The sequence below is a fragment of the Pristis pectinata genome, chromosome 38 (genome assembly GCF_009764475.1).
Source record: "Pristis pectinata isolate sPriPec2 chromosome 38, sPriPec2.1.pri, whole genome shotgun sequence".
Taxonomy (NCBI): domain Eukaryota; kingdom Metazoa; phylum Chordata; class Chondrichthyes; order Rhinopristiformes; family Pristidae; genus Pristis; species Pristis pectinata.
Window position 1 is genome coordinate 4,070,315 of NC_067441.1, and position 19,814 is coordinate 4,090,128.

Below are 19,814 nucleotides of genomic sequence, written 5' to 3' on the forward strand. Positions count from 1 at the left end.
CAGTGCAGCCCCGGCCCCGGGACCTGTACCGACCCAGTGCAGCCCCGGCCCCGGGACCTGTACCGACCCAGTGCAGCCCCGGCCCCGGGACCTGTACCGACCCAACATACTGCTGCAAGTACGTTTTTCATTGCCCATCTGCACACATGGACGTGTGACAATGAACTCCACTTGACTGACTTTTCCGCCCTTCCTCTCCCCACACCCAATGCGACCCAGAGAGATCCCGGGGTGGGGAAGACCACGGACACTACAGCTGTTCCGCCCAGATGTGGAACACGGTCACTCTCACCTGACGACGAAGTAGGACAGGCCAAACTCCGGGAGGGACTGCCAGGCCTGGATGAACTTCATCTTGGCTTCCATGAGCGAGAGTTGGTCAACGTTCTGGTAGGCCTCCAGGATGCGAGGAGACAACTGCAGGAGGTCACCAGTCAGAGGTTATCACATGGGACCCCCTTCTCCTTGGTCACCCGAACACCTTCTCCACCTCGGCACCCAAACTGCCCTGGGCCCCGGAATCTCCCATCAAACCCAAACCACTCGAGGTTCCGAGGGTTGGGGAGGTCCCGAGGGTGAAGGGAGGCAACATGGGGTTCCACCAACTGAGGTCACCAGTGGGGTCGATACCCGTCCTGTCACAGGAGGGGGAAGGGAGGGAGAGGGTGGGGGTAAACACAGGCAGGCAACCCTCCCCAAACCGGACACTGGGGACCACATTTCCCAACATCCCCCAGGAACCCGAACCTGCCCCAGAGGGGGGTATCAGACACACAGACCCTGCCCCAGAGGGGGATATCTGACACAGACCCTCCCTGGGGTGGGTGGAGGGAATATCAGATGCACAAACCCCACCCCAGAGGGGGAGTATCAGACAAACAGACCCTGTCCCAGAGGGAGGGGGGTATCAGACACACAGACCCCGCCCCAGAGACAGGTATCAAACACACAGACCCTGCCCCAGAGACGGGTATCAGACACACAGACTCCACCCTAGAGATGGGTATTGGACGGTGCCCACCTGTTTGATCTTGTACTTCTTCTGATACCGGTGGGACACCAGTGACTTGGTATTAATGTCCTCGGCTCCTGCCTCCGCTGCTGCCTGGGGCTTGGAGTTGGTTTTCTGCATTGTCAGGAAGGAGCGGATGTTCTGAACCTCACTCTGGTACGAGCTGTCCGCCATCGTTTTATTCTTGGCCGCTAACCGACAGGCTGCCATCCACTTGGCGTACTGTTCCTCCTGGGCCAGGCGAGGAAAAACAGCCTTAAACACATAAACTCACATCCCCCTCTGTACCCATGAATCACCCTGCAGGGTTAGAGAGAGCACCACCTGGCTACTTGACTACACGAGGCAACACAGCCACCACCAAGCCCCTTCAAGCCATCTCCTCCAGATGGGTCACTGTGCTGTGTAGTCCCTTCAAGAAACATTTAACCTTCACTGCAGCCGCACAGGAGAGACCACACCTGGAGTACTAGGACCACTTTTGGACTCCGTACGCAAGGAAGGATTGACTGGCCATGGAGGATGTGCAGGGAAAATTGACGACTCGTTTTCTGTATGAGGAGAGATCGAGTAGATGAATGGTATTCTCTGGGGTTTGGAAGAACAAGAGGAGATCTGATCAAAACTTAGAAAATATGCACAGAGCTCGACAGGGTAGTAGTACCCGAGAACCAGGGGTCACAGTCTCAGAATAAGGGGTCCACTATTCAGGAGTAAGATGGGGAGAAGTTTCTTCATGTAGAGGGAGGTGAATCTCTGGGATTCTCTACCCTGGCGGAGGCTCAGTCACTGCCGGCATTCAAAAGGAGAGATGGATAGACTTCCAGGAGAGAAGGGAGTCGAGGGATATGGAAATGGAGCAGGAGAAAAGGGGCTGAAGGGACGAGATCAGCCGTGACCTTACAGAATGGCAAGCAGGCTCGAGGGGATGAATGGCCTCCTCCTGCTTCTGTTAGGAGATGCCCTGGGGATGGGGCAGGAGCGGAGATGGGGCTAGGATCGGCTGTGTCCTGGTCGAGTGGTACAGTTGGCTCGAGGAGGAGTGTGGCCGACTCTTACTCCTGGTTCCCAGCTCTCGATGAGCTGGTTCCCCGGAATCCTCACTGCTGTTCGGCAGCCAGCTATGGAGGAATGCGCCCTGCCTGGCCCACGAACTCTGGCGCAGTGCTGGACCCATGGCAACACAGAGATCATGACAGAGAACGTTCTGTTTGGTCACTGCTGTTACGCACATATCAACTGGTAGTTATACTGCTCCCTGGGCACTCACTTTCCCCAAAGTAAGAGAGTCTTGCTGGCATCTAAGACGATCAAATTCCTCCCCCACCAGCCACTCAAAGGCTCGATACACCTGTAACATTACCTTGGTTTTTCTCTCCATCACAGGCACAACCCTCCCCACCACGGACAGCATCTACAGGAGGTGCTGCCTCAGGAAGGTGGCATCTATCATCAAGGATTCCCACCATCTGGGTCATGCCCACTTCTCGCTGCTACCGTCAGGCAGGAGGTACAGAAGCCTGAAGTCCCACACCACCAGGTTCAGGAACAGCTGCTTTCCTATAACCATCAGGTTGTTGAACCGACCTGCACAACCCTAACCCCACCTCAGCAACGGGACTCCACAGACCACCTCTTGCACTGCCGTGGACTCGTCTCTGATTGTCTTCTTGCACCAAGGTCTTGCTGTTGCAGAATCTTTCTCTCCCCCACTGTGCGGGATAATTTTATGTATGATTTATATCCTGCGTGTGGTCTCTACCTCCGTGCCTGTGAAGCTGCTGCAAGTGAGGTTTTCATTGTACTCCCTCCATAGACGCTGCCTGATCAGCCGGGTGTTTCCAGCATTCGCTTTGATCTCACGATTCTAGCGACTGTCTCTCGCAGTTGAGGCTGCAATTGGGTCAACCCCGATCCTGATTGAACGGAATAGGCTCAAAAGGGCTGAGTGGCCTCCTCCTGGCCCAAACTTGTATGTACATTTTCCCCCCTCTCTGCATTCGTCAGATGGAGCAGCTGTGGTCATCAGCCTCTCCGGGATGGCACCAAAAGCAACTGATCTTATCCCCACCATCCTGGCCTTCCTGCCCCCAACCCCACAACTTAAAACACAATTTCTCACTTTCTCAGTTCTCAAATGGACTGAAACATTAACTTTCTCTCTCCACAGATGCTGCCTGACCTGCAGAACATTTCCAGTGATGTCCGTCTTTATTTAGTGATGCTGATGGTCTCACGATGAGAGAACTCAAGACATTGTCCCACCATGTGCCCCAGCTCCTGTGCGGAGCGAGTGGGTAACCTGCCTCCTCCCTCCCCCCTCCTCGCCCACTGCACTCACGTTCTCACAGCGCAGAATAACCTCGTTCATCCCTTCCGGAGCTGGGATCAGGAGCTTGATGCAGAACTTCTGAGCGGCGATGTTGACATCGGGGGCGACCTCACAACCTGTGGTGGGAGCGGAGGGTCGGGGTTAAAGGTGAGAGTCAAAGGTTGGGTTGCCTTTGATGGGCCAGGACAAGGGGACAGCTCCCCTTGTCCCGTCCCATCTGAGTGTCATTCCCACTGGGACAACAGGAAGGCGACAGAAATGCCTTTCCTCTCGACTGGTGGGGAGGAAAATACCCTCGTTACAAACAGCTTGGATAGCCAAGATTATTCTCCTCCCCCTCCTAACTCCTGGTGGAGCAGCAGTTAAATTTCTGGCACTGCCAAGTCCCAAGTTCAAATCCAGCACCGCCCACTGTGAAATTTGATCATCTGCAATGGTTCTGCAGCAACAGCCATGACCCGACTGTTGTAAAACATCCTCGAGTAAGTTCATTCCTTCTCAGATCCAACAGCATCTTCACTGGAAGGACTGCAGCGGTTCAAGAAGGGGGCTCACCCCCCACCTTCTCAAACACCGGAGCCGGACAGATCCCATAAAACAGATTAAATACTTCGACCCCTGAGCTGCAGCTCAATCAAACCCGGTGTCCAATCCCAACCAGGCCCCCGAAGAGCCAAAGGAGAAGCTCACCTTTGAGGTTCATCTGGTGAATTGGCTCGCCAAAGGCTTCCTGATTTTTGTAGCAGGATATGGTCATCTCTTTAAATATACACCAGTACTGCTTGTAGGCTTTCAGTGTTAGCTTCTTGGGCCTGTGAGAGAACAAAAAGGTTTAATTCTGCTTGGACGGTCCCCACCTTTGGTATCCTAGCATCCAGATACGCGGCTGATCCAGTCTCGGGAGGCTATCCTAGGTCATTGACCACGATGGTGCAGTGGGTAAAGCAGCTGCTTCACAGCTTCAGAGACCCAGGTTCAATCCTGACCTCTGGCGCTGTTTGTGGAGTTTGCATCTTCTCCCTGTGACTGCCTGGGTTTCCCCCGGGTGCTCTGGTTTCCTCCCAAATCCCAAAGATGTGTGGGTAGGTTAATTGGCTGCTGTGAATTATTCTTAGATAAATGGGAACCCTGCAGATAAATGGCAAGAGAATGAAATGGGAGTGGATGGGAAGCACAGTCTGGACACATCCTCTTGCCCCACATTTTGCACCTTTTCTATGCTTTTTGTATTCTCACTGTCCAACCACCCTCATTTAACCATCAACTTTACAACTTATCCCCACTGCAACCCTGACCTCACCCGAACACAAACACTCCCTGTCCTATCCAACTCCCCGCAATCTAAAACTAACTTGTCTTTTCTCATTTTTTGTTCCGATGAAGGATCTCCAATATTAAACACGGACTTTATTTCTCCCTCCATAGATGCTGCCTGACCTGCTGAGTGTTATCGGCGTTTCCCATGTTTGTTTTGGATCTTCAGCATCTGCAGTTTTTTTATTTTCTTCCTAATGCCCTTAATGAGCAAATTATTCCAAGTATGTAACAACCACAACTTGTGGGAGCTGGAGGATGTTAGAGAGTTATGGAGGGGTGTAGGGGATGGAGTTTACAGGGATAGAGAGGGTTGCTGGGGCTGAAGAGGCAGGGAGGGGTGTAGGAGATTACAGTCAGGAAGGAATGTAGGGGCCAGAGGGGGTTAGGGACTGGAGAGGGGTTACAGGGACGGGGAGGGGTGTAGGGGGTTACAGAGTCAGGGAGGGGTGTAGGGGGTTACAGAGTCAGGGAGGGGTGTAGGGGGTTACAGAGTCAGGGAGGGGTTAAGGGACTGGAGAGGGGTTACAGAGACAAGGAGGCGGTAATGGCCCCAGAGGGACCATGAGACAGAATAAGTCACTAGGTTGGGGTGTGAGGACGATGGGGAAACAGGCCGGTGTCCACAATGCTCCCTTCCACACTCTGAAGGTTCCCTACTCCAGTTAATGTTCTGCTTCATCAGGGTGTGAGACTGCACACTGCCCTGGCCTCACATTGGACGGGGTCTGCACCCTCGTCCTGCAATCCTACCTGAAGAGCTTGAGGTTGTCTCGTAGCTCGGGAATCGAGGTGATGCTGTCCTGGAAAGAAGGCAGTCGGAATTATTTTGCATTCCCAAACAAGATTCCTCTCCTGCCCCCTTCATCCCCCATCACTTGCGAGACATTGTACCAGGCCATTCAACTTGGAAGCTCATCGCGTCAAAGTCAACCCCAACACAAACCATCTGACTGACATCATGTCAGAGAGTCATACAGAACGGAAACAGGCCCTTCTGCCCAACTCGTCCATGCCGACCAAGTGCCACCTTCAGCCAGTCCCATCTGCCTGTGTTTGGCCCACATCCCTCTAAACCTTCCCTATCCATATGACTGTCCAAGTGTCTTCTCAATGTTGTAATTGTACCCGGCTCTACCACTTCCAGCTTGTTCTACATACCCACCTCCCTCTGTGTGGAAAAACCTGCCCCTCAGATCCCCCTTAAATCTTCCCCCTCTCACCTCAAACCTGTGCCCTCTGGTTTTAGACCCCCCTATCCTCGGAAAAGGACAGTGACCGTCCACCTTATTTATGCCCCTCATGTTTTATAAACCTCTACAAGGTCACCCCTCAGCCTCCTTCGCTTCAGGGAAAACAGTTCCCAGACCGCGAGAGGGGAGCCAGTGTGTCAGGAGCTGGGACACTCTCGGCATCCCCAATCCGGACTTTAAACTGAGGAGCAGGTGCTTGTGGTGGGGATTCTTTCAATGGTTGTTGCACACCATCTCACACAAGGCCTGAAGGAGCAAGATGGGTAGGGGCACGCATGCGTGCATACACACACATGGGCACGCGCACACACACAGACAGGGGCATGCCCAAGTGACACGTAGATAATAAACCAAGACATACAGGAGGGAGACATGACCAAACACAGAGACACGATAACACAGGGGCAGGAACAAGGGAAGTCCCTTTACCAGGACATCCTTTGGGCTCGATCCCTCCAATTTCACTTCCAGCGTGGACAGTGCTGCCTCCACCTCATCCAGCTCAGAGTCCTTCTGGGTGTCCTCGATCTCCCCTGACTGCGAACGTTTGTTTATGTGATACTGGAATGAGACAAGAGTGAATTTAAGGTGAAGCATTGTCAGCACCGGAGAGCTGGGCCCCACATCACTGACTTGACTAGGTCACTGAAGCAATGTTTTCTGGCAAGACCGTCAGCAAGGGCAGAGCCAGGTCTGGTCCAGTCTGCTGCCTGGTGACTCTGCACAGTAGGAGGGGTGACTAACCTGGGCTGTCCCTGTCCAGTACAGGGAGCTTCACCCTGTGTCTGATCCCGGGAGTGTGTGACGGGACAGTGCGCAGGGAGCCTCACTCTGTGTCTGACCCTGGGAGTGTGTGATGGGACGGTGTAGAGGGAGCTTCACTCTGTGTCTGACCCCGGGAGTGTGTGATGGGACGGTGTAGAGGGAGCTTCGCCCTGTGTCTGACCCCGGGAGTGTGTGATGGGACGGTGTAGAGGGAGTTTCACTCTGTGTCTGACCCCGGGAGTGTGTGATGGGACAGTGCAGAGGGAGCTTTACTCTGTGTCTGACCCCGGGAGTGTGTGATGGGACAATGTAGAGGGAGCTTCACTCAGTGTTAACTCATACCTGCAGAGCTCCAAACATCATCATTTCCTCCTCTGTGCACTCTATCTCCTCCAGAAGGACGGCCCACCTTGCCTGCTCGTACAGCTGGTTAATCCTCACCACGTCGTACTGCCGGGCGAGAGACACAAGGGTGTCAGGGATCACAAGGAGCATTTCACTGGCCGAACTTTGAGCTGGTGAGTTTCACTCTGAGCTGGGGAATGACTGCCCCCCACTGGCAAGGATCCGTACTGCCGCAAGCTTTCAAAAGTGCGCTCATACCAGGGAAGTCTAGAGACGGGTAGAGGAAGGTTGTCCCACATTCAAAGTCAGAGGGAAGCGCCCAGTCCACCAAGGGTGATCAGGTACGAGACATAGGTGGGCAGGAAGAGCCCAGGCTCACTCACTGACAGCCGCGTCTGGAGAGGTGGGAGGGGAGATCGGGCAATAGAAGGGAGGAGAGAGAGGCCTGCCTCACAGCTCCAGAGACTCGGGTTCAATCCCAACCCCTGGTGCTGTCTGTGTGGAGTTTGCACGTTCTCCCTGCGGCCGCGTGGGTTCCAGTTTCCTCCCACGTCCCAGAGGCGGGTGGGGTTGGTGGGTTCACTGGTAATTACCCATCTGGTGTCAGTACTCAAATCCTCCAGGCTGGTGCGTTGGCTTTGCCTGGCTCACGAGGGACAGTTCCTCGGGAGATGGCACCTTTGGGAACCCACCAAGTTGTTGGTCTGTGGGGTGAGCCCCTCTTCGCCCGCCCCCCACTCGTGGCTCCGGTGAGGCCATACCTTGGTGTCCAGGTCATAGAAGCTGTAGTACTTGAAACGCAGCAGAAGCCTGTCATTCTCCTTGATGCCCTGAGACATCAGCGATCGGGAGGAATCCAACCACCTGTGGGGGGGAGCACAGGGTGAGGAGGGGGGGCACAGGGCCAGGAGGGCACATCAGCAGTGAGGGGAGGGGGGAGCAGGGCGAGATGTGGGGGGGGGGGGGGAGAGATGGAACAATATACCTAGCAGGAGGTTCTGAAAGCTGAAAAGATGAAGCTCTGTGGGAGGGGAGGGGAGGGGAGGGGGAGTGAGGGGAGGGGGAGTGAGGGGAGGGGAGGGGGAGTGAGGGAAGGGGGAGTGAGGGAAGGGGGAGTGAGGGAAGGGGGAGTGAGGGAAGGGGAGGGGGAGTGAGGGGAGGGGGAGTGAGGGGAGGGGGAGTGAGGGGAGGGGGAGTGAGGGGAGGGGAGGAGAGGGGAGGGGAGGAGAGGGGAGGGGGAGTGAGGGGAGGGGAGGGGAGGGGGTGTGAGGGGAGGGGAGGGGAGGGGGAGTGAGGGGAGGGGAGGGGAGGGGGAGTGAGGGGAGGGGAGGGGAGGGGGAGTGAGGGGAGGGGGAGTGAGGGGGAGTGAGGGAGGGGAGGGGAGAGGGGGAGGGGTTGAAAGCAAAGGAGGAGGAGGCACAGAGAGGAAAGAAGATGGGGCAGTGAGTGAGGGGAGGGGGAATTGCTGCCAACTGGACCATCTGCAGAGGAACTTGACTGGAGGAAAGAGCGAGGGGGGGGGGAGGGGGCACTCCCTCCCAACCCCACCAGCCATCCCTCAGGCAACTGCCACTGGCGGGAGCTCCTTCCACCCACCACGACCGCAGCCTCCTCACCTGCTGTGGACCTGGGCCTTGTCGATGACAGAGCTTGGCCGGTTCATCTTTGCCAACACCTCGGGCGCCACGTTGGGCTGACTGACGGCCAGGATCCTGTAGCCGGCCTCTCCCTCCTCCGTCTCCCGCAGGTAGTGAACTCCGTTCGGGTGGTGGTACCGCTGGTCTGCACATGGAGACACAGGTCAGACCTGGTGGGGCAGACCAAACGCCCCAAGGCACACCAACTGAGGGGAGGGAGAGGGGGAGGGAGGAGGGGGAAGGAGGAGGGGGATCGCTCCTGCCACCCTTCACTCAATGTCAGGTACAGACACTCTGCCCACCCCTCCCTTTCCCTCCCTGTGATGCCCTCCACAGTCAAATAGTCTTGCACGTTCACACATCCTTTGGTGAGCTGTGCCCAGGTCCATGATCACTCAGCACTTTTAGATGGAGGGGGGAAATCTGAGGTGAATTGAGAAGTTTGTGAACACCCAGCCACCCTGTTTGGAAGGTCTCTCGGTGTGACTGGAGTACCTGCCGGTGCCTGCAGATGGCAATGCTGAGTCCATGAGCTCGGTACTGCCACCTGCTGGGCAGCGACGACACGTCGGAAAGTAAAATCCAATTCCGGAAAAATATCTTAAATATCTTTTTCAATGACTTTTCTAGGATCCATCTCTAACTGCCCCCTAAAAGTTAAGGGTAAAGAACATTGTTGGGTCTGCAGTCACAAAGATAACTGCAAGATAGGAGGACCATAGGCCCATACAGTCTGTACTAGCTCTATACAAGAGGAACCCATTCCCCATTTCCCTCTTCCCCCCCAAAATTTCTTCCTTTCAGATACTTACCCAGCTCCCTTTGGAATGCCGTCACTGAATCTGCTTCTGCTATGTATCGTACTTGTTGTGACATTGAAAGAGCTATTTGGCCCATCTTATTCCTTGTACCCATTTCCTTGTAACTTATTCCCTCTCTCACATGCCCAATCTCCCAATTATCCCACCACCTGCCAGGGGTCATCTACAGCGGACAATCAACACGTCTTTGGAATGTGGGAGGAAACCAAAGCACCCAGGGGAAACCCACGTGGTCACAGGGAGAACGTGCAAACTCCACACACACAGAGACAGCGCCGGAGGTCAGGATCGAATCTTGGTCACTGTGTCGCCGACTGGCCCTCTATTCCCCTGGCCTTGCATTCCAGCTCCCCATCACTCACTGTGTAAAAATGTTGCCTCGGGCCGCCTTTGTTTCCAGGCTATTTCTCTCCTTAACCTCCTCTACTCCAAGGAGAATGAACCCAACTTCCAAACTCTTTCTGGATCAGTTTCAATCATTCCCGATACTTGGGATGGGATGGGATGGGATGGGATGGGATGGGATTGGTGGGGGGAGAAACAAACTGATCACTTTCAATCCATCTTAAAGCAAGAAAACTCTGGTTTCCTTACTCTTTGAGGCTTGAGGCGTTATGAATTTCTCCAGGTCCACCACCTCCTCCTGCTCGTTGTCCTGATCTTTCTTCTTCTTCTTCTGGTTGGGGTCGTCCACTGGCCTGAGGAGGGACAGTTCCTCTGGGTGCCGGATGTCTGGCAAGGAACACAGGAGAAGGGACTGAACGAGGGGCTACACAAGGCAACCTCGGCTGCACCATGTCACGAGGGGCAGAAGGCTCATCCCTATTTCTGAACAGTCCATGAACACCACCTCATTATCCCTTTTGTTTTTGCACTAGTTACTTCTGTAATTTTTATATTTTTATGCCTTTGCGCTGTACTGTTGCCACAAGACAACAAATTTCACTTCATACATCAGTGATAATAAACCTGGTTCTGACTCACCCGCCTTCAATAGCGTTTCAGACCCTCTCCTGTCCCACCTACTTACCTCTGATCCTCAGTGGTTTCAGCCTTGTTGGTTTAGAGTCCCAGAGCTCTTTTGGGGGGGGGGGGGGGTGCTGCGAAATTCTGAAGCTCCTCCTCCTCTTTGTCCAACATGACTGGGGTCCTCCATAGTTGCAGATAGAGGAAAGAGCAGTGTCCATCCCTTGGACACTCACGTCAGCTACTGATGCTTCCAATACCTCTTGGCATCTTGGCTTTCCAGCTCCAGTGTAACCAGTTTGGTTTTGTCCAGGCAAGGCAGTGGGCAGGCAAAATGGGACAATCCCCTGATCGGCTTGTCCTTATAGACTACACACATTCCACACAACAGGTGGGCGAACCATGTCCTCTCAGCTTCCAACACAGGTACAGCGAGAATGTCTGTGCTCTCTGTCCCCTCCCACTCCTCTGCAGCATAAAACTTGCCGACTTCTCCCAGTTCCGTCCACCTAAACAATCAGCTCCCCACAGATGCTGCCTGACCCGCTGAGGATTTCCAGCGTTCTCCATTTTTATTTTGGATTTTCAGTGTCTACAGTACGCTGCGGGTACAGGTGAGCAAATCAGAGGCCGTTCTGTGATACCACCCCTAATTCCCAAAACTGATCTTCCAGGACAAGCCTCTCATCCCAGGAATCTGCACTGCACTGACTGACAGAAAGTAAAGCTGGAAGGGAAATATTGTGAGCAATTTTGGGCCCCGTATCTAGAGAAGGATGTGCTGGCCCTGGAGAGGGTCCAGAGGAGATTCACAAGAATGATCCCGGGAGTGAAAGGCTTAAAGTATGAGGAGCGTTTGATGGTTCTGGGCCTGTACTTGGTGGAGTTCAGAAGGATGGGGGGGGGGGGGGGGATCTCATTGAAACCTGCCGGATACTGAAAAGCCTGGATAGAGCGGACATGGAGAGGACGTTTCCATCAATAGGAAGGGTCCAGGATGAAGCCTCAGAATGAAGGGACGTCCCTTTAAAACTGAGATGAGGAGGAATTTCTTCAGCTAGAGGGTAGTGAAACAGTGGAATTTGTTGCCACAGAGGCCAAGTCACTGGGTGTATTTAAGGCAGAGATTGATAGGTTCTTGATTGGTAAGGGGGGTAAGGGTTATGGGGAGAAGGCAGGAGAATGGGGTTGGAAAAACTAAATCAGCCATGATTGAATGGTGGAGCAGACTTGATGGGCTGAATGGCCTAATTCTGCTCCTTTTGCTTATGGAAACTCCAGCTGTGGTCTCGCCAGACTCTGTGTGGTGGCAGCAAGACTTCTGTTGCCTGAACTGCCGGTGAAGAACAATGTACCAGTTACCCTCCTACTTGCTTGTTGTACCTGCACCATTCCCTCCCAGGTTGGAGGTGGAGAGAACACATTTGGCTCACCTGTTATTAAACAGGCGCATGTCTCCAGCTAGGCAGAGCACTCCCCACTGCACAGATCTCAGAGTCTGGCCAATGCTCAGAATCACTGGGGATTGTTCCATCTTGCCTGCCTTTGCTGGGTGAACAGGTTGAACCAGTTAGACAGGAGCTGGAGGGCTGAGATCCACCAAGCACAAGTTCAGTCATCGTTAGCGGTGTTGGTCACAGCTCAGCAGGTGCCAACGGTGCTCCAAGGATAGGGGGTACTACCGGCCGCCCAGACTCCAGCCCAGACAACCCAGTGCCTGTGGCGAGTGCACAGGGAGCCCTGATTAGTTCAGTATCACTACTGAGGCTCAATAGTTACCCCACAACCAATACCTAAAACAGGAGCAGCACACAAGACACTGGAGGGTCTCAGTGGGTTGGACAGCATCAGTGGAGGGAAATGCATAGTCGACATTTCAGGTTGGTATCCTCCACCTGGGCTGAGCCCTTCAAAAAAAAACCGGAAAGGGCCCAACCAGCTGAATTCCTCCAGCTCATTGTGCGTTGCTCCAGATTCCAGCATCTCGTGTCCCCATCTGAAACAGTATTTCACCCATCCGCTGCTGGTTCATTTTCCTTTCGACACAACGACTTCAAGACCGCAGTGAATGCCCTCCACAGAGATGGATTGGACAAAGGGGATATTTGTGATAGGGCAAGGCCTGCGTGGCCATGGGGACGAGTTTTTTGGGGGTCATCCAGTCAAATGTCTTTGCATATCTTTAAGGCAGAGGTAGACAGATCCCTAATAAGCAAGTGGGGGGGGGGGGGGAAAGGTCACTGGGGAGAGGAGGGTCCCTTTTGATCTTATCGAAGGGGGGAGCAGGTCCAAGAGGCTGAGTGGCCCATTTATGGTCCTAATTTGTTTGTCTTCAGCATCCTGTTGAAGACAGACATGGCCCTGTACAGTATTGATCCTATTGGGATGGTTCTCCATCCACTCCGCTCAGCGGAGTCACCAGGAGAACAGTCATTGGATGCTCGCCCCATCAGGCACCTCGAGAGGTCCCATGCCCAAAAACCCCAGGTGGGTGAAGGGGTGTGCAGGGGGGGGGGGAGCGGGACAGGGACACGCAAAGGAAGGTGGAGATGGTGAAACCCGGGTCTGCCCACAACTGGGGCAATGCGTCCAGTTCTGGGCAGCGCACTGCAGGATGGACATGATGGCCTTGGAGAGAGTCAGAAGGAACTGACTGAAATAATTCAAGGGATGAGGGACTTCAGCTCTGTGGATGGACTGGACAAGATCAGTTTCTCTTTGGGAGATGAGGTTGCTGAGGGATTCAGACCCAGGAAGGGTCCAGAGTCCAGCAGCAGAAACTGGTGTCATTGGTGGTTAGATCAAGGACCAGGGGCCAGAATTCAATTGACACGGGAACATTTCCTTTCCCGCAGTGAGTCGTTGGGATTGGGAATGTATAGCTGGGGCAGGAGTGGAGGCAGACCCAATGGCAGCATTCCATAGGGAGCTGGGTCAGTATTGGAAAGAAAGGAATTTGTGGGGAGAGGGTGGGGGAGAAGGACTAGCTGGATTGCTGGAGTGTACTGGTACGGAATCAATGGGCTGAATGGCCTCCTTGTGTCCTGCAAGCATTCTGTGATTCTAGAAGTGAGGAAACAGGGAACAGATATGAAGGAGGCAACAGGGAGGGAAGGGGAGAGGGGGTGGGAGGGGAAGAGGGAATTGGCCAAGGGGAAAAAAAGTTCAACAAAGAGCCTTTTACCACCTTTTCAACGTGCTTTATAGCCAAAGGAGCGAGATTTTCAGACATGTAGATCGGTGGGAAAAGTAGCAGCCAAATTTTGCACAGCAAGAGCCCACAGTCAGTAACCAGCGTCAGGCGAGAGCCGTATCTCAGCCCCAGAACGAGCTCTGCTCCTCCACAGCAGTTGTGGGATCTTCCTGCTGGGATCTGTGCTCCTACTCTCTGGACGCCCAGCGGAGCGAGGAATCACAGCCTCTGGCATGGGATTGGAACCACAGCCTCAGAGTGGTAGAGTTAGACAGCACAGCAAAAGGCTCTTCAGCCCATCGAGTCCCTGCTGACCATCAACACTACTCCAATTTTTGTTCTTCCCACATTCCAGTTGACTCCCCCCAGACTTTGTCCCTCACCCACACACCAGGGGGCATTTAGAGCAGCCAGTTAACCCACTGACCAGCACATCTTTGGGAGATGGGGAGGGCGTGACCAAGGGGGAGGGAGGGTGCAACAGGGGCGAGGGCGGGCAGAGGGCGTGACGGGGGCGAGGGGGGCAGAGGGCGCGACGAGGGCGAGGGGGGCAGAGGGCGCGATGGGGGCGAGGGGGGGCAGAGGGCGCGACGGGGGCGAGAAGACTCACCGAGTATTTCACAGATGCCGACCACAGACCGGAACAGGGGGCTGGAGAAACTTGCCTTGAGCCTCACCGTCTTCATGTTGGGGAGCTGCAGCCGGATGGACTTGGATTGGGTGGTGAAGTGGAGCTTGGCGTCGGCCTGGATCCCACACTTGTCCAGGGTCCAGTTGGTCTTGAGGACCCAGTTGTTCTTCTGCTCCCACCACAGGGCATGGTCTGACCAATTCTTCTTGATATCTGACAGAAATGAAGAGGGCAAGGTGAGTGACTGAGCCCACACAATCCTACAGGCCTCCCAACAGAACAGAGCACTCAGGACCCAGCAGCTCAATGGGTTGTGGGGGGGTGGGTCAATCATCTTGTAGACAGAAGGATACTTGCCCCCATCTGTGCTGAGGACTTCTCCTGTCTGGTCTCCTGTTTACCCCTCCACTGGTTCCTGCTCCCACCACACCTCAGGAGTCACGGAGCAAAGCACCAGGCCCTTCAACCAGACGGGCAGAGGCACCATTTACATTGATCCCATTTTATTCTCCCTACATACCCCTTCAGATTCTACCCTTCACTCACACACTTGGGACAATCTACAGCAACCAATTAACCTTCCAACCTGTACGTCTTCGGGACATCACCAACATCTTGTCCTGGTCCAGCCAGGTAGACACCATGGTCGAGAAAGCACATCAGCGCCTCTATTTCCTCAGAAGGCTAAATAAATTCAGCACGTTCCCAAAGACCTTCACCAATTTTTACAGATGCACCACAGAAAGCATCCTATCTAGATGCAGCACAGCTCACTCTCCCCGGGACCGCAAGAAATTACAGAGTTGTGAACACAGTGCAGTCCATCACACAAACCATTGACTCTGTCTACACTTCTCACTGCCTCGGGAAAGCAGCCGACATAATTAAGGACCCCTCCCACCTCATTCATTCTTTCTTCTCCCTTTCTTTGGGCAGAAGATGTAAAAGCTTGAAAACACGTACCACCAGGCTCAAGGACAGCTTCTAGCCTGCTGTATCATCTCTTGAATAGACCTCTTAAACAATAAAAACGAACTTGATCTCTTAAACTACCTGGTCTTGGCCCTTGCACCTTATTGTCTGCCTGCACTGCACTCTCTCTATAACTGTAACACTTTATTCTTCATTCTGTTATTGTTTTCCTTGTGTACTAACTCAATGTTCTTGTATAGAGAATCTGTCTGGATGCATGCAAACAAAATTTTTTCCATTGTATCTCGGTACATGTGACAGTAATAAACCAATTCCAATTAGCACATGGGTGGAAACCCATGTGGTCATTATTACTGAGCCCACCCCAACACCCACCCTGTCCAGTCTGTTGATTATTTTGCCTCCTTCCTGACAACTGAACTCGATCTGGAGTGGGCAGGGAGTGGCAATGCAGTCTTGTGCACAGTTTACCCTAGTGGTTCCAGCAGTGCAGAGACTCAAACTGTGCACGAAGCCAGGGTCTGATGCACTGCAGCACCTCTGGATTTCCTAAAAAATGTAATCATGTTTGGGATCCTGGCCATACTGACAAGACCAGCATTTATTGCCCATCCCTAGTTGCCCCGTGAGAAGGTGAAGGTGAGCCACCTTCTTGAAGTACTGCAGTCTTTCTGGGAGAGGGGCTCCCACGGTGCTGTTGGGGAGGGAGTTCCAGGGTTCAGACCCAGTGACGGTGAAGGGTCAGTGATATGTTTCCAAGTCGGGACAGTGGAGGGGAACCTGCAGGTGGTGGTGTTCTCCTGCACCCGCTGCCCTTGTCCTCCTTTGGAGGAGAGGTGGTGGGTTTGGGAGGTGCTGTTGGAGTAGCCCGGGTGAGTAGCCGTGGGGCGTTGTGTAGACAGTGCACACTGCAGCCACCGTGCACCGGTGGTGGAGGGAGAGAGTGTTTAGGGGGGAGTGGGTGAGGTGCCGATTAAGCGGGCTGCTTTTTCCTGGATGGTGTCGAGCTTCTCAAGAGGTGTCGGAGCCGCACTCTCCCAGGCAAGTGGGGAGTGTCCCGTCACACTCCTGACCTGTGCTGTGTAGATGGGGGAAAAGGCGTTGGGGTGTCAGGAGGCAAGTCACTCACCACAGGAGCCCCAGCCTCTGACCCAGGTTATTGAGGACGGCCCAGCCTTTGATCAGTATCCAGAGGAGAAGTGTGTTGCACCCCAAGCCCCAACAACCGAATAACATCTGCCGCCAGGTGAAATGCCTCTATGGGCATTTATTTCCTGAAGACATACTAAGCGCAGTTTATAAAATCGTAATTTTTTTTCATTCCATCAGCGATGAGTTTGGGAGGTTGTTCCGAGGGTTCTACCCGCAACCGCCCCCTCCCCCCGAGTGGCCAGTGGGGTGGACACCTCAAACTACGGCCTTTTCCCACACAGTCTCCGCAGTGGTTGCACTGAGCTTTGGTGCATCCCTCAGCGCGCAATCCTGCGCCAGCCAGCAGCGTTCAGTTGTGGACACTCCTCTCGGAAGGATGTCATTAAGCTGGAAAGGGCGCAGGAAAGATTCACGAGGACGTTTCTGGGACTGGAGGGCTCGAGTTACAAGGACAGGCTGGATAGGCCGAGGCTTTTTTCCCCTGGAGTGAAGGAGGCTGAGGGGTGACCTTATAGTTTATAAAATCATGAGGGGCACAGATAAGGTGGATGGTCACAGTCCTTTTTTTCCCTAGGTTAGGGGAGTCTACCAGAGGGAATATGTTTAAGGTGATAGGGGAAAGATTTAAAGGGGACCCAAGGGGCAACTTTTTTCACAGAGAGGGTGCTGGGTACATGGAGCAAGCTGGAAGTGGTAGAGGTGGATACGATTACGTTTGAGACAGATTTGGACAGGTACATGGATAGGAAAGGTTAAGAAGGATATGGAACAAATGCAGGCAGCTTGGACTAGCACCTTGGTCAGCATGGACGAGTTGGGCCGAAGGGCCTGTTTCCTTGCTGTACAAGTCTATGGCTCGTGAGTAAGCCTTCATCTCTTTGTAAAGGTGAGACGGAAATTAAAAATATAATGTGGCTGAAGAACACAATTGTCTTTTCTTGAAGACTTCCCAGTCCACGAGCTGCTGTTGACGGGTATACAGGACTTGCCATGGAAGGAGTGCAGTGGGTGATTCACCAGGCTGGTTGCAGGGAGGGAAAGTTTGCCAAGAGATCGAGTGGGCTGGGACGGTATTTTCCAGATTTTCGAAGAACGAGTTCATTGGGCAGCCCAGTGAGTGGGTTTCACCGGATGCTCTCGTTTCCTCCCACAACCCAAAAGGTCCTGGTCAGTAGGCTAATCGGCCGCTGTACATTGCCTGCGGTGTGTTGGTGAATGGTAGGTGCAGAGTACCAAAGGGCCAGTCTCTGTACCATTTTATAAAATCTTTGACAGGCCAGACATACAAGGTAGTGTAGCGGCTAGCGTAATGCTTTACAGCGCCAGCGACCCGGGTTCAATTCTGGCTGCTGTAAGGAGTTTGTATGTTCTTCCTGCGTCTGCGTGGGTTTCCTCCGGGTGCTCTGGTTTCCTCCCACATTCCAAAGAAGTATGGGTTAGGAAGTTGTGGGCACGCTACGTTGGTGCCGGAAGAGTGGCGACACTTGCGGGCTGCCCCCAGAACACTACGCAAAAGATGCATTTCACTGTGTTCCGATGTACTAATAAAGATATCTTATCTTACATTTCGATCCCCCCCCCCACCCCCCGGGGTGAGGAGGCCGGAACCAAGTGTCACTGTCTCAGAATAAAGGGTCATCTGTTCAGGCCACAGAGGAGGAGAAACATCTTCACCGAGGGTGATGGATCTTTGGAATTCTCTTCCAAGTAGGGCTGTAGAGGGCCAGTCATTGACTTCATTCAAAACAGATCAAGTAATGCAAGTTTAGGGTAGGAAATTGAGGCAGATCAGCCATGATCTCGATGCATGGTGGAGCAGGCTTGAGGGCTGAATGGCCTAATCCTGCTTCTAATTCACACCTTCACATGAAGATGATGAGAAGAGGCCTGCAGGTCGGCAAAGGGAACAGGTGCCCTGGAACCCACCTGCCTGCTACATAGGAGGACGTTCACAATTCCTCAGGGGCCAAAACCTTCTCCCCCGCTCTTGTCTCCGAGCTCCTGCAATTCTGGCCTCTCCTCTCCCCATTCCCATCACGCCGCCATTGGTGACCGTGCCTTCAGCTGCCCGGGCCCCAAGCTCTGGGATTCCCTCTCTAAACCTCTCCACCCCTCTTCCTTTGAGAGGCTTCCTACAACCTCCTCGGGGGTTTTCAGTCTCCATCCTGACAATCTACCATGTCAACTCTGCCCGATCCACTCTCCTGTGAAACACCAAGACACCTTGCTGTGTTGAAGTTGCCAGAATGATGCAATTTATTATCACAAGGAGTGTTCTGACTTGCTTGCACATTCTTTCCTAATATGGAGATGAAGGATGGGTTGACCCTGGAGGGTTTCTGATACTTTTTGGGATCTATTTGGCCCATTGAGACTATGCCGGGTCTCGGAGTAATCTCTTCCCTCACTTGTCCCCGCAAACCTTCTGTCTCACACTCCCATCAATTCCCCTGAATCTACTGCCAGCCACCCACACTGGGGGCAATTTACAGTGATCAATTAACCTACCAATGGGACTAGCTTGGATGGGCATCTTGGTCAGCAGGGACCAGTAGGGCCGAAGGGCCTGTTTGTGTGCTGTACGACTCCATCAACTCGCACATCATTGGGATGTGGGGGGGGGGAAGCAGGGGAGAAACAGGAACACCCGGGGGAAACCCACGCGGTCACGGGGAGAACGTGCAAACTCCACACAGACAGTGCAGGAGGTCAGGATCAAACCGATGTCGATGGAGCTGGGAGGCAGCGGCTCTACCCGCTGTGCAACCATACGGCACAGCCCTTCCGACCGGCATGCGAGGTCTGTGCTTTTGGGTGTTGAAATAAAAGGGGACGAGCTCAGAGGTTCATGGGCCCCTTTTCAGTTGTACCTGATGCTTGTACCGCGCCCAAAAGTCATCTGCAGGCTAGCCCAGAGTCTGAAGGGTCCCGCCTTCCACACTCACTCCATCCCTCCCACCGAGTGAAGCAGAGTCCTGCAGGGGTGATGCTGCAGGCTGCACAGCAAAGCAGACAGGACGGCGGCTCAGTGGCGCAGCTAGTAGAGCAGCTGCCTCACAGCTCTAGCAATCCTGGTTTGATCCTGACCTCGGGTGCTTCTGTGTCTGTGTGAAGTTTGGGAACTTACAGTGATCAATTAACCTACCAGGTTATGGGCCAATGGGACTAGCTTGGATGGACATCTTGGTCAGCATGGACCTGTGGGGCCGAAGGGCCTGGTTCTGTGCTGCATATTCTCCCTGCGGGTCTCCCCCAGGTGTGCCCCAGTTTCCTTCCACATCCCAAAGGTACATGGATTGGTAGGTTGATTGGTCGCTGTGAATTGCCCCTAGTGTGTAGGTAGTGGGTAACCTTGGAGGGGAATTAATGAGAATACAAAAGAATTGCAGAGACGTGCCTGACAAGTGTAAATGAGTGTGGTGACACAGTCAGCGGACCAACTGAACCATTCAAAATACCA

General features: G+C 53.7%; 1 protein-coding gene across 1 annotated transcript in view; it reads right to left on the minus strand.

The window, feature by feature from the left end:
- LOC127586984 (fermitin family homolog 3-like) overlaps positions 1-19,814 on the minus strand; it is a 45,918-nt gene that overhangs the window by 7,852 nt on the left and 18,252 nt on the right. The window contains exons 3-13 of the mRNA XM_052045050.1: positions 14,249-14,482; positions 10,074-10,211; positions 8,638-8,803; positions 7,783-7,885; positions 7,019-7,126; positions 6,341-6,472; positions 5,412-5,461; positions 4,035-4,156; positions 3,354-3,460; positions 1,022-1,243; positions 293-417 (exon numbers count right to left, since the gene is read on the minus strand). Coding sequence (XP_051901010.1) covers positions 293-417; positions 1,022-1,243; positions 3,354-3,460; positions 4,035-4,156; positions 5,412-5,461; positions 6,341-6,472; positions 7,019-7,126; positions 7,783-7,885; positions 8,638-8,803; positions 10,074-10,211; positions 14,249-14,482 — 1,507 coding nt within the window. The remainder of the gene's footprint in view (positions 1-292; positions 418-1,021; positions 1,244-3,353; positions 3,461-4,034; positions 4,157-5,411; positions 5,462-6,340; positions 6,473-7,018; positions 7,127-7,782; positions 7,886-8,637; positions 8,804-10,073; positions 10,212-14,248; positions 14,483-19,814) is intronic.